Genomic DNA, 13,518 nt, shown 5'->3' on the forward strand with positions numbered 1-13,518 from the left:
TTTAGGAAGGCTAATTACGGTAGCTTAAGGAGAGACCTAAGGGATGACCCAATGGTCAAAAGATTAATCCCCCCCACACCTCCGGAAACTGTCAACTTAGGACGGGATAACCCCGAATTTAATTTAGCAGCTACTTATGAACAATTTATTGTGACAATCCATAATGCCCAAAATAAACACATCCCTAAAAGAAAATTCAGATCGATACGGAACCAACCAAAATGGATGAATAATAGACTCTTAGATCTTCTAGGGACACGTGTTTGATCTATTAAATATGTGTATGTATGTTATTACAACATTCAGTCAGTGAGTGAAAAGGTCTTGTAATTTACATTTTTATCCTGTATACGTGTTTACATGTATAGTATGTATAGATCATCATTTTTTGTAATTTTGACTCATATTTAAAAAATCTAACTGTTAATTTCTATAAAACTTTGCAATTTTATTTTATCTTTACTAAACATTATATACGATTATGTAAATAAGGTAAACGCATCAGTTCTGGTCACCACTACATAACTCCTGCTCGCGACCTGCCTCACCCACCCACCCGAATCCAGGGAAAAGATCACAGGAAAAAGTCATTGTTATTTGCTGAATCATCTGTTTCTTAGGTTAATATAGCTATGAGTCTCAGTAGAGGAACGTACTAAACTGAAGGATAAATTCACGAAAGTGATGCCTAAATATCGCAAAATAAAAGAAAAACATTATATCTTTGTATAAATGGGCAGCTTCAATTTGGATTGGATTAAGGTAAGTCAGGTGAGGTCACTGTGATGTTGTACATGCAGGTGTTTGATGTGCAATCACGTTGAGGAACAAGGTTATATATGTATACAGTATACATATATAACCTTTTTTCCTCTGTATAAGCGTGGTTCAAAAATCTGCTAGAATGGGTTCATAAGAACATAAGAAAATATGGAGTTTGCAATAGGCTGGTTGGCCTGTGCATGGCAGCTCCTGTCGAGAGTTACTACCACTCTCTATCATCCATGAATCTATCTAGCCTCCTTTTAAAACTTTCAAGCGTTCCAGCACTTACTACAAAGTTGCTGAGCTTGTTCCACTCCTCCACCACCCTATTTGTGAACCAGTTCCTTCCTATCTCCCTCCTAAATCTAAACTTATCCAACTTAAAACCGTTGCTACGAGTCCTATCCTGCTCCGATATTATAAGAACTTTATCTAGATCCCCTTTATTGATATCTTTCACCCACTTAAATACTTCTATCATATCTACCCGGACTCTTCGTCTTTCTAGGGAATGCAAGTTTAGTTTCTTTAACCTATCTTGATATGGAAGGTTTCTAAGTCCCGGAATCATTTACGTCATTCTTCGATGCACTGACTCCAGTGAATTGATATCCATTCTATAATTAGGGCACCAGAACTGAACAGCATAATCGAGGTGCGGCCTGACTAACGCAAGATATAGTTGCAATAAAACCTCTGCACTCTTATTACTTACACTTCTAGATATAAAACCTAATACTCTGTTTGCTTTATTTCGAACATTAGCGCACTGTTTTCTAGGCAGTAAGTCCGGCTTTACAAGTACCCCTAAGTCTGTTTCACAAGTCGACCTTTCTAGGTTATTGTTGTTAAGGCTGTATGCCAAGTTGTGGTGTCCAAAGATCCAGTGGTCGCTGTCGGGGCATTATGACGACAAACCTGGAGAGAGATAGGCCAGCCACACAGCCACGTCCCAGACCCGTCTTGCTACAGTCATGGTGTGAGCCAGTGTGTACGAGTCATGTATTGTCAGTTTAATAAGTGACTTAAAATATTTATTGTTTTATTACTTTAACTGGTGATGATATTCCAATAAAATATGACTTTTTTCCTGTGACTTTATTTCCATTCACCGACCCACCCACTCATCTTACCCAGTGTCATACATTGAGCCAGTGTGTAACAGAGATTGAATTGAATTGAAACAGTTTATTTAGCCAGGAAAACACAGATACAGAGTGGATAATAAAAATAATATTAACATGGCTGAGCCAGTTGAGAACCTGAGCTCTCTTTTAGGCACCTGGTATACACTATACATTTATCGCAAGGAAGTAGTATGTAACATTTAGTATCATCTGCAATAGTACAATAGCATGGTGGTAATAAGAACATCACATAATGTTACCACGGTTATCACTTCAATATTTATTTATTATATTTATTATTATTTTTTATATATACATAAATCACAGTGGAATTGAAAAACATAAGTATAATGGGGGAGCAGTACAACATGGGTTGTACAGTATTAAGGTTGAAGAAGAGGACAGAGCTGTCAGCTGCAATAATTTCCGATAAAACGGTTTTGATGGAACAATAAAAGCAGGTACTGTAAATATAGTAGGTGTTACAAGAAATATTAATACTTAGACAATAGATATTTTTTAAGAGATGATTTAAAGGAAGGGAGCGTCGTCTTTGCTCGGATGGGTGGGGGTTAAGTTGTTCCACACCTTCACACCATGATATTTTATGGAGGTCTCGGACTGAGAGGAGCCCATGGGGGTAGCTCTAGGTGCCTTAAGTTGTATCTCTGATTATTCCTGGAACTGGAAGTAATTATTGTGAAGCAAGTGATTGATAGGTTTGTAAACAAAGAGGGCACAGCAGTAGGTGTTAATATCTTCGAATTTTATCATTTTTAATATAGCAAATTTTTCGTTTGAGTAAATGTCCGTACAACTCTCTTTTGTGCAGTAACCAGAGATTGTGTTTTTGAAGAGCCAGAGGCCCTCCATAGCGTGTCACAGTGAATCAGGTGTTGGTAAACAAGATTATGATAGATTTCTTTCACTGCTGTGAGAGTGAGTGACTGTCGAGTGTGATACATGATACCGCACTGTTTATTGACTTTACTTTGAATGGCTTGAATGTTGTTTCTCCAGTTAAGTTGACGAGACCAAACTTTATTTATTGATAGTAGTAGTGCTTGTAATGATAGAAGTACTAATTATATACATAAACAACATAGATATCGGCATAGACAGCAACATTAGTAAGTTTGCGGATGACACTAAAATAGGGCGTGTAATTAAATCTGACGAGGACTCCGCACAACTACAGGACGATCTATATAAATTTTTTGAATGGTTAGTTACAGGACTATAGCGAGGTCATCCTAAAACTATATCTTGCGCTTGTGAGACCTCACTTGGATTAAGCAGTTCAGTTTTGGTCACTGTACTACAGAATGGATAGAATCCCTAGAAAGCGTACAGAGGAGGATGACAAGACTAATCCCGGGTATTATGAACCTTGAGTACAGAGAAAGGTTAAAGCATTATAATTTGCACTCCCTCGAGAGACGTAGAGTGAGGGGCGATATGATCGAGATGTATAATTGGAAGTCATGGCTAAACAAAGGTGATGTACAGGTAAGTAATGTTTACCAATCTTGCGCCTAATTCTTATTTTATTTCAATCCTGATAAAAATTATTCTTTTCAATACACGGAACAGCTTTCACTTCAGGTATTAAATAAAAAAAAAATTTCAATAAAAGTTTTTATTTCTTCATAGCAATTACAACATTCAGTTTATATTTAAATCTATACAATATGCTTATACATTTATACAACCACAACAACAACTAAGTCATGAGAGCAGTCACAATGAATACACTTGTACGCACGTGTACGTGTCAGTCCAGAAGAGTAACAGACAACCTTACTGGTGCCATCCACGCCGTCACTGGGACTCACTACTTGAGTCGCCCCGCCCACTGGACCTGCCGCTATTGCTGCCGGAGTCATTCACGATATCATCTAAGGGAGGGTCGACGTCTGTCCTGACTGTGTCGTTGCTGGTACCATCGATAGCTTTACCGACGGTATTATTGGCCTAACCACTGTTAGAATTATCCTGGTGAACTCTGGCGTCTTTCCTCCAGGCGACAATGTCGTCCTGGAGGCCGGGCAGGCGACTGAAGGTGTCGGGGTCCAGAGGGCAGCGGGTGAAGGGGTCGGAGGGAGACGTCAGCAACAGCTGGATCAGCGTCGACTCGTCCACCATCTTGGATGAATGTAGCAACACCGGCGCCTCCATCACCGCCTGCGTCACGCTGTCCAAGAACCTCTCAGGACAGCTCTCCGTCCTCTCCCCACACGGTCCTTCAAGGTACAGCCTGGGGAGGTCAAAAAAGGGACATCCAACGTCACCGGCAATCTTGTTCATGACGGACAGTTCCTGCCTGTGGTCACGTCGCAGCAACAGAAACACAGAGTTTGGGCTCCGCCGTCCTGCCAGCGACCGGTACATGATGTCATTATAAAAGACAAGGTAGGTAAACCCGATCATCGCGTTATTCATTAACTGGGGACCAACAGCAAGAAGGGAAGACGTGACACTGACAAAGGCGGCAGCAGCGACTTGGGCCATGCCAGGACTCCCGAACGCCTCCATGAAAGGAGGCTTAGCCACCAGCATCTTCAGAAGATAGAGGACATCCTCGAAAGAATCAAGCGTGAGCATTACACCAATGTAACCTTCCAAGTATCCTTTCTGGGTCATGTTCGCCTGCTCATTAGCCAGCTCCACCAGGTGGGCCAAGAAGTGAGTATCTTGTCCAAGCCTTAGTGAGTTTACCTGGAAGTAAAGTAATAGCTTTTAGTGCTGGATTGGCAGAGATTAAGGTTTGTAACAATTCGTGCGAAAATTTAAGTCCCGTAATGCCAACAACAAAAATGTCATACCTGAGTGAGGGCGTTCTTAGCGAAGGGAGCCATGTGGCCGTAGCTAGCGAGGCTCCCCATCACCCTGGTGAGAGGATTGGCGAGGCCGAACTGTAAATCGTTGCCAATGAGGTCGTCCGCCTTCAGGTACCTGGTTGTCGTTAGCACTCCTTTCGCTGTTGTAATCCCAACGTAGCGATCCGTCAGCCATTTGTCGGGCCACATCTGGACGAGACGCAGCATCTCCAGTCTCATGTAGACGTTGGAACACATTGCGGGGTTGGTGAACATGCAAAGTACCCAGAATATCAGACACTGAGAATGACGAGTATGTCCGGCAAAATCAGGCCTCCACTTCCTTATGAGACTGACGATAGTCCAGATGAGACTCTCCCACTCCTCGGTCACACTGACCCCCAGCCCCACCATCCTGTTGGCCACAGCTTCTGCCACATTCACACCTAGACATACAGTGGCTATAGTCCAATTCCTGTGAGTCTCTTCACCGAAGAGCCAGTCGAGAGCTTCTTGTGCGACATCAATCCCCTCTCTCAAATGTTGGAGACATATGGACTGGACACGTATCCACTCCATAGCTTGCTTGTACACACTCCAGCCCACTTTGTGGGTCAGAGAGAAACTGGGCGATTTGTGTTCTTGTAAAATAGATTTAAGACTGGCCAAACTTAGAGCGGGTGGGTGATGGACTTCCTCCTTGTCGAACGAGTAGCCCACACGAGTGTCGTGAGCTGCACCACAGAAACACACAACCATTGTGAAGGTTCAGCGAAACGTCTGACTGAAGGTACCTTGTTCACAATACACGTAGGTGACGAGAGACTGACTGAGTGTGGCTTCAGAGGTCAGTTTATAAACAAATGCTGGTAAGGGGGGGCGCGCCTTGGGTCACTGAGGTCACATCACGGGTGATGACCAATGGGAGGAGAATGTGCAGTAGTACTCAGGTGGTAACATCCTCCCACCTCCTATTCACGCCCCACCCCCCTCCCGTGTCTCATTTTTCACCTCATGTTAATTAATGTTTGGTAATGAGAAAATAAACCTCGAATTTAGGCAACTGATTCTTATTTGTTATTTTGATTCACCATTTTCCAATATTATTGAATGTATTAATACAGCCCGTAGGATAATTAGTTCTCCTTGTGTGTAATAATAAAGGGGAAGTGTCACATAATTTTGAATAATTATTTTAAAACTGCACATAATTTACATTTATGTTTACCTTTCACCTTATGAATAAATAACAAAACAATTATACATCTGATCTCTCTCTCTCTCTCCCCTACTGCCTTTTATTGTTAAGAAAATTATTTATTACTTTTCATTGGGATGAAACACCTTGTTAGGCGATCTAGATACAGCAACGTTCGTACTGTAAAAGACTTTACCTTCAGCAACACACTATGGACAAAACCGAATCTACTGTACTTTACTTCATGAAATACTCGGGAAGAATAAAATAAAACATGGTAGTGACTTAGGAAATAATAATGATAACAAAATACTTAGAATAACACTGAGAAACTGTTAGTGAAGAATACACCGTCCTGTAAAAGGGACCTGATTACTGAGATTAACCTGACCTGACCTGACCTGACCTTGTCGTTAGGCCATGGTGAAACGCTTGCGAGAATCTTACACTACCAGTCCTTTAACAAATTAATTCAATAATTCTATAATATGTCCGAGTGAGTGAAGGCTGAGTCATATCATAGTGAGGCTGGGAGAGTTGGAGTCAGGTAGGTTCAGGTTAGGTGAGTTGGAGTCAGGTAGGGAAGACCAGGTAATGTGGTGGTCAGGTAAGGGAGACTAGTTGGATCACCTGAAGAATCATCACCCTACCCCTTGATATAGATAATATTGCAAAATATTCACAACTAAATACAAAATACTTTACTCAATATTCCAAAATACACGATGCATATTACAATGGGTAGGTTAGGTTAGGTTAGGTCTGAAGATTGACCACCATGGAGGGTCCTGACCTCACCTGAAGAATGGTCACCAGCCTAACTCTGGGGGTAACGATTCTTCAGGTGATCCGACCAGGTAATGTGGGATCAGGTAGAGGATGTTAGGAGGTGCAGGGGAGGAGGTAATAACTTATGCAGAGTAATATTTGTGTAAAATCACAACCGCTGACTCTACTAACTAACTAACTAACAAACCTCTAACCTCACCTCACAGCCGAGTGCCGGACAAAACCCACCGGTCAAAATCCCCCTGACAACCCCCCCCCCAACCCCCGTAGGACAAAAGCCATCATTATTATATTAAAGGTTTTTTGGGGATCACCTGAAGAATTGTCACCCCAGAGTTTGGCAGGGTGACAATTCTTCAGGTGGGATATCCTGGGGTGATGAATCTTCAGGTGATCCAATTATACGAACCAGAGATGGAGAGGGACTATAAGAAGCAAAGAAAATAAGATCGTATATGACGAAGAAGTCAATAATGTGGGTAGTGTCTGTTAACTAACTACAGAACGGTAATCAGGGAGTTGAGGTGAGAAACGAAAGGAAATAAAACATTTTTCTCTTATTTCATAATTATTTATTTGCTCGGTGACGTGGGCTGTTTTTCGTACCATCAACTGTATGGCCTTGCCTGAATGTCGGATGATTTGGGTGACGTCTTCGTTATAGGCTGTGTATTCTCCTTGGGTAGGAAGGAGGTGGCACGTCCGACGTGTATATCGTGTACATAAGAACATAAGAAAATAAGCAGTCTGCAATAGGCCGGTTGGCCTGTGCATGGCAGCTCCTGTCGAGAGTTACTACCACTCTCTATCATCCATGAATCTATCTTGCCTCCTTTTGAAACTTTCCAGAGTTCCCGCACTTACTACAAAGTTGCTAAGCTTGTTCCACTCATCCACCACCCTATTTGTGAACCAGTTTCTTCCTATCTCCCTCCTAAACCTAAACTTATCCAACTTGAATCCGTTGCTCCAAGTCCTATCTTGCTCGGATATTATAAGAACTTTATCTATATCCCCTTTATTGATTACTTTCTCCCACTTAAATACTTCTATCATATCTCCCCGCACTCTTCGTCTTTCTAGGGAATGCAAGTTAAGTTTCTTTCGCCTATCCTGATATGGAAGGTTTCTAAGTCCCGGAATCATTTTTGTCATTCTTCGCTGCACCGACTCTAGTGAATTTATATCCATTCTATAATAGGGGCACCAGAACTGAGCCGCATAAACGATGTGCGGACTAACTAGCGCAAGATATAGTTGCAATAAGACCTCTGCACTCGTGTTACTTACACTTCTAGATATAAAACCCAATACTCTGTTTGCCTTATTTCGATCAATAACGCACTGTTTTCTAGGCCGTAGGTCCGGGCTTACAAGCACCCGTACGTCTCTTTCACAAGTCGACTTCTCTAGGTTGATGTTGTTAAGGCTGTATACATTATAAGTAATTGTTCTTCCAATATTAAGTACGCTGCACTTGCTGGTGTTGAATTTCATTTGCCATTTTTCAGACCACCCCTGCAGTTTATTTAGATCCTCCTGGAATGCATTTGCATCCTGTACAGCTTGATGCTTGGGGAAGTTGCAAAGAAGCGGAGTAATGTTGTTGAGCTTGGTTGATTATTTTGGTACGTCCCATAATACTTCGTTACATTGATCTCTAATGTGCATTGCGTATATATTTTTCTCAGCAATTTATATGAGTGAAATATACAAATCATCCGAAAATATATAATAAATCACATTACATACAACTCCAGTGTATGGCACATGAGTGATATTGACGTGCTGTTATGTTTTTGGTTTTGAGTGTATCTTGACACTAACTCTTACCCAACACTTATAGCCGACAAAATAATGTATCAAACTGCATTTCCCAGTTTTCGGTCAATTCTAAAAGCATATTTATGCCTTTCTCTAAATATTACCCAACATCGACATCAATTTTCGCCGTGTACCAGCGTTTAATTAATCTGTTTCGGGATCCTTCACAATCCTTGCTAAAGTCGAAGTAAATAACAATTCAAACATTATCATTGTCCACAGCTTGGAAAACGCTAGAATGTTTTTTAGCTTATTTTTGTGATTCGAACATCCAAATGACAGTCACATTCAGTGTCTTTAATCAAATCTGGCTCTTAGAATTTACTGAAAATTGAATTTGGAGTTACTGTAATGTTTACAGTAATATAAATTTGGGGAGCAGCACACTTTGCCATTTGGACACAGTTGCTGGACATGACAACAAAGAGTGTCTACCTGACAAAGTTTATAATACTTTTGGTGATTAGTGTTCCCGGTGAGGTCAGTTAAGCTAAACCCCTTCCCCTTTAAGAGTTATCTTACACCATTATAAACCGCTCTCCGAATATCTGTGGCTGGGTGGAATTTATCATCTCAGTTTCTCCATACAAGTTCAGATATTATTCCTCTTTCATCAGTGTTTCTCTTATACTGTTTTATTTCCTTTCGTTTCTCACCCCAACTCTCTGATTATCGTTGTACAGTTACTTAACATTCTCTACCCACATTAATTACTTCTTCCTCAAATACGATGTTATTTTCTTTGCTTCTTATAGTCCCTCCCCATCTCTGGTTCGTATATTTTGTTGGCCCTTGTGTTCTGTATCCTTCATTTTAGATCTCCTCTAACATGTCTACAATGTTTAATTCCTGTTGTCATCAGGTATAAAGTACTGTAGCTGAGTTAATTTAAAAACATCAGTCATATTTGTATTATATTTCAGTTGCCTCGCCGCATAACACCTTCTCTCATCCACCATCCTGAGGAGCTGCAACAAGGAGACCCAACACAGACTCTCCCTAACACACATCTCATACTAAGGAACACAAACACCTCGTAAACATAATTACATTTATTCCTTCAAATACAATATAAAAGTCGTCACATATTTTTAACTACAAAGTAAATTAACATTGATATAAATTCTACAAAGTTTATCATGTAAAACAATAAAATGTCTAGATAAATTATATATATATATATACAGTATATGTATGCTTGTATACAACGTCATCACTTAACATTAATACAGTTGTATTTATAATTATGTATGATCACAAAGCTAAAATAGGTCTAAGAATATCAACACACACATAACGTTTATCACGAATAATCTTTGGTGATTGTAAATCTGTATATCGTTCATGTCGACACTGCAAGGAACACGCCACCACTCTTTTCATCTTGTACAATAATCACCTAAAGTACAACAATAAACAAGACAATATACCTTGCGTGCTAAAACCACACGCGACATATACACTGACTGGGTGAATGCTGGTGTCACGAGAGACATTGTCATTACGTATTTTCTCCACCCCTACCATTTTTATTTCTTTGCTAGTCTTTCGGATGTGCAGCTGCAACGTGGCGTTTGAGGTAATCAGCTCGACTAAAAGCACAGCTACACATTTGACATTTGTATCGTTTATTTGAACCATGGCACTTCAGATGTCTCTTGAGATGCCCCTTTGTTGTCGCTGTAATGCCACACTCTGGACAAATGGATTTGAACTTTGGATTGAATGTCTGTGATGCAGGTGGGCGGTTTAGCTGACTATGGGCGAGACTCATGGGAACCATTTGACACGCCTGGCTGCCATCTGTCATTTGCATGATGAAATAATTGCCGGATGTAGAAGTGGTAGAAGGTAGAATGTACAGAGGTGGGAGTGTAGGTTGACGAGAGGAAGGTGGGAGAGGGAGAGAAGTGTTGGAAGAGTCTGGTTGGCTAGCATGGCTAACGGTGCACACAGAAGCTGTAAGGGAGGCGTCACAGCCACTAGGGTTAATGTTGTACTCAGCGGACATGTGGCTGTTAGAAGAGTGGACAGGTGGACCTGTAGTGGAGGGTTGGTAGCCCCCAGCACCGTAATCTGGGAACCCGCTAACATTTTCTTTGGTTGTCTGTGATGGACTGTTGGCTGCCAATGTACCTGGAGGATCAAATATAATTAACCAACATGACACAAAAAAGGCTCAGAAAATATAAAAGAAATATAAAAGAGTAAAATATAGTCAGGCTTATTCTCACTATTCTTAAAACTTTCATCAACTTTACACTCACATTGATATTTGTTGTTATAAGATATATGTCATTTTCATCGTTCCTCAGTAGATAAATGAAAGCATTTACTACTTACAGAAGTAGATAAACAGTTATTGTAGAGTTTACCGACAAGAAATGCGACATGCGATCTTCAGAACTAACTCCAGTACTTACTATCAAGAACAGCAGCAAAAGCTTGTGGGTTGAAGTCTTCTTGTGAACATTCAAGAAACTTCCACGAGGACGCCAGTAGGCTCTCACCTCCAACGCTACTACTGTTGGAAGGTTCAAGGTGTCCAACTTGGCCCATGTTGTAGCCCTGAGCGTTTGAAGGATCGGGGTGGCCCGGCTGACTTGTACTGTCAATAGACGCTCTTAAGGCATTATAGCCACCAAGGTTATTGTCGGACTCAGCAGACATGTGGCCAGCTGGCCTGGTAGATGAGTGAACAGGTGGACTTCTGGTGGAGTGTTGGTGGCCTCCAACACCGTAATCTGGGAACCCGCCAACAATTTCTTTAGTGGTCTGCAATAGACTGTTTGCTGCCACTGTACCTGGAGGATGAACGTTTATTTTAATATATGAGAGAGAGAGACAAGCACACACAAACACCAGTGCACAGAAGTTCACTCATGTTAAAAGTGCTAAAAGACAGTTTTATTCACAACAGTTATCTAATTATCTCCAAAAAGTTACCATTGGAAAGAACTTTTTTGAATATCTTTCTTACTACCTTTCATTAACTTTTTTCTTCTCTCGAATGGTGACAATTTGTTCTCCCTTAGTTATGACCACCAACCTCTCATCCCACTAATAACTCGTCATTTTGTAAGATTCATATTCTCTTGTATCCACTGATCTAAATTGAACTTTAACTGACAATATAAATTTGCGAATGATAAGAAATTAACAATTAGTGTGTCACTGACAACACCGGGCCACACTAACCCCACTGGGATACTGACAACACTGGAACACTAAAAACACTGGTACAACTGACAACACTGGGACCCTGACAATAATAGAACAGTAATAACACTACAACAATAACCCCACTGGGATACTGACAACACTGGGACGCTGACATTAATAGAACAGTAATAACACTACAACAATAACAACACTAGGATACTGACGACGCTGGGAAACTGACAACACGGGGACAATGACAAAACCGGGGAACAGATGGACAAGGGAACATTACCACTGACTTTCATCAACCTTATATTTATATCAAGAGTTGTTGTTATAATATTTAAGACTTGTTTATCGTTTCAGTGACAAAGATTATAGTGTGTTTATCAGTTACAGAAATAAATAAACTAGTATTGCGTCGACTATTGACACGAAATATAATATGTGGACTTGAGAACTAACTCGAGTACTTACCATTAACAACAGGAACAGCTTGTGAGTACTTTGTGGGGGAGTCGTCACAGAAGATGATGTCTTGAAAGAAGTGTTTAACAAGCTCCTGTGAGGACGCCAAAAGAAGATCGCTCTTGGTACACGACTCCTCCCCTTCATGGTCCTGTGGAGGAACTGACGATAACGAATATTATTAACATTTACTTCTATATGATTGTAACAAGACCAAAAGCAACTGACACAAATAAGACAAGCACTCTGCTGGTGGTACTGAATAATATTACATAACAAACGTACACGAATCTTTACAGCTTACATTCAAAAGATTTGTCTGACCCCGCCCCAACATCGTCATCCTCACTATACCAACCAACTGGGAACCGTGTACATGGCTGACAGGATTAATTTAGAGTAACCTTGGCCAGTTATTTTTTTCTTTGCAAAGTAAAATTCACAATTATGACTACAGCTGAGAGTCTTCAATCTACATCATAGTGACACATTAGGACCTTCGCACTACATTTATGAACTGGTAATATATATATACAAGTATACTCTTTCTAACATAAATACACATTTATGACAACCAGGGGAGACAAAATCGTCTCGATAATTAAGCTATATTTAGTGGTCTGATGGACGGCATCTCGCATCCACTTACTATTTCCACAACCTGGCTACAACCCCACAACAACAACTATACAGCCACTGGTAGATGCCTATATGGGTTCATAGATGAGGACAAGAAACTAAAAAAAAATGAGATGAGCTAACCTGCAGGAGTGGGTGTAGGAGCGGTCTTAAATGTATCACTGCCGACCAAGTCTGCCATGACGTAAATGTATCACTAACTTTAGCACACGCGATAGAGTCCAGGTTCCGTTCGTCAATATTCTCAGAAGCAGAGACGCCTTCCCTTTATCCTTCCTCGTCGCCAGATGTGACCCCTCTTTGACCTGATCCCTCGGTGACCTTCAGCCAATCACATGCCACCTTACCTTTTTGGGTTTATTACCAAAGATCCTCCACCACGACACAGTCTCATTCACTAGCTCAACCTCGGACATCTTTATATATACAATCTGTACATAGGTATCTAAGCAATTTGTATATTCGAAATATACAAGTTACCCGAAAATATATAATAAATCATATTAGTAGTAGGTAGTAGGCAGCTACCAAACAGGGAGGTACTACCGCCTGGGAAGATATTGGAAGCATAATGTGTTGTCTAATGGTAGACCCTGCTGCCATATGGCATCACGAAAATTGTGACCAAGTCCCAGGTTGCTCATCTGTCTTTTTACCTCATTTACACACAATTGCAGGTCTCAGTTGTTTCTCTTACTTGACAGCGTTTCTCACTATTGATTTTTTC

The 13,518-nt window shown here is 40.8% G+C and overlaps 1 protein-coding gene across 1 annotated transcript; it reads right to left on the reverse strand.

Moving 5' to 3' along the window:
* Window positions 1-10,062: 10,062 nt before the first annotated feature.
* On the reverse strand, window positions 10,063-12,972 carry LOC121853488 (early growth response protein 1-like). The gene is made up of 4 exons (XM_042347637.1): window positions 12,915-12,972; window positions 12,162-12,314; window positions 10,946-11,266; window positions 10,063-10,658 (listed from the first exon to the last, which is right to left on the reverse strand). Exons 1-4 carry the CDS (start codon window positions 12,970-12,972, stop codon window positions 10,063-10,065), a joined length of 1,128 nt encoding a protein of 375 aa, XP_042203571.1.
* Window positions 12,973-13,518: the final 546 nt, after the last annotated feature.

The sequence above is a fragment of the Homarus americanus genome, unplaced genomic scaffold (genome assembly GCF_018991925.1).
Source record: "Homarus americanus isolate GMGI-L3 unplaced genomic scaffold, GMGI_Hamer_2.0 scaffold4896, whole genome shotgun sequence".
Classification (NCBI taxonomy): Eukaryota; Metazoa; Arthropoda; class Malacostraca; order Decapoda; family Nephropidae; genus Homarus; species Homarus americanus.

Coding starts and splice junctions, on each gene's coding strand:
- LOC121853488 (XM_042347637.1), bottom strand. CDS start 12,972: ATGGCAGACTTGGTCGGCAGTGATACATTTAAGACCGCTCCTACACCC. Junction 12,315..12,914: donor TCCTACACCCACTCCTGCAG/GTTAGCTCATCT, acceptor CGTTATCGTCAG/TTCCTCCACAGGACCATGAA. Junction 10,659..10,945: donor TTTTGCTGCTGTTCTTGATA/GTAAGTACTGGA, acceptor TTGATCCTCCAG/GTACATTGGCAGCCAACAGT.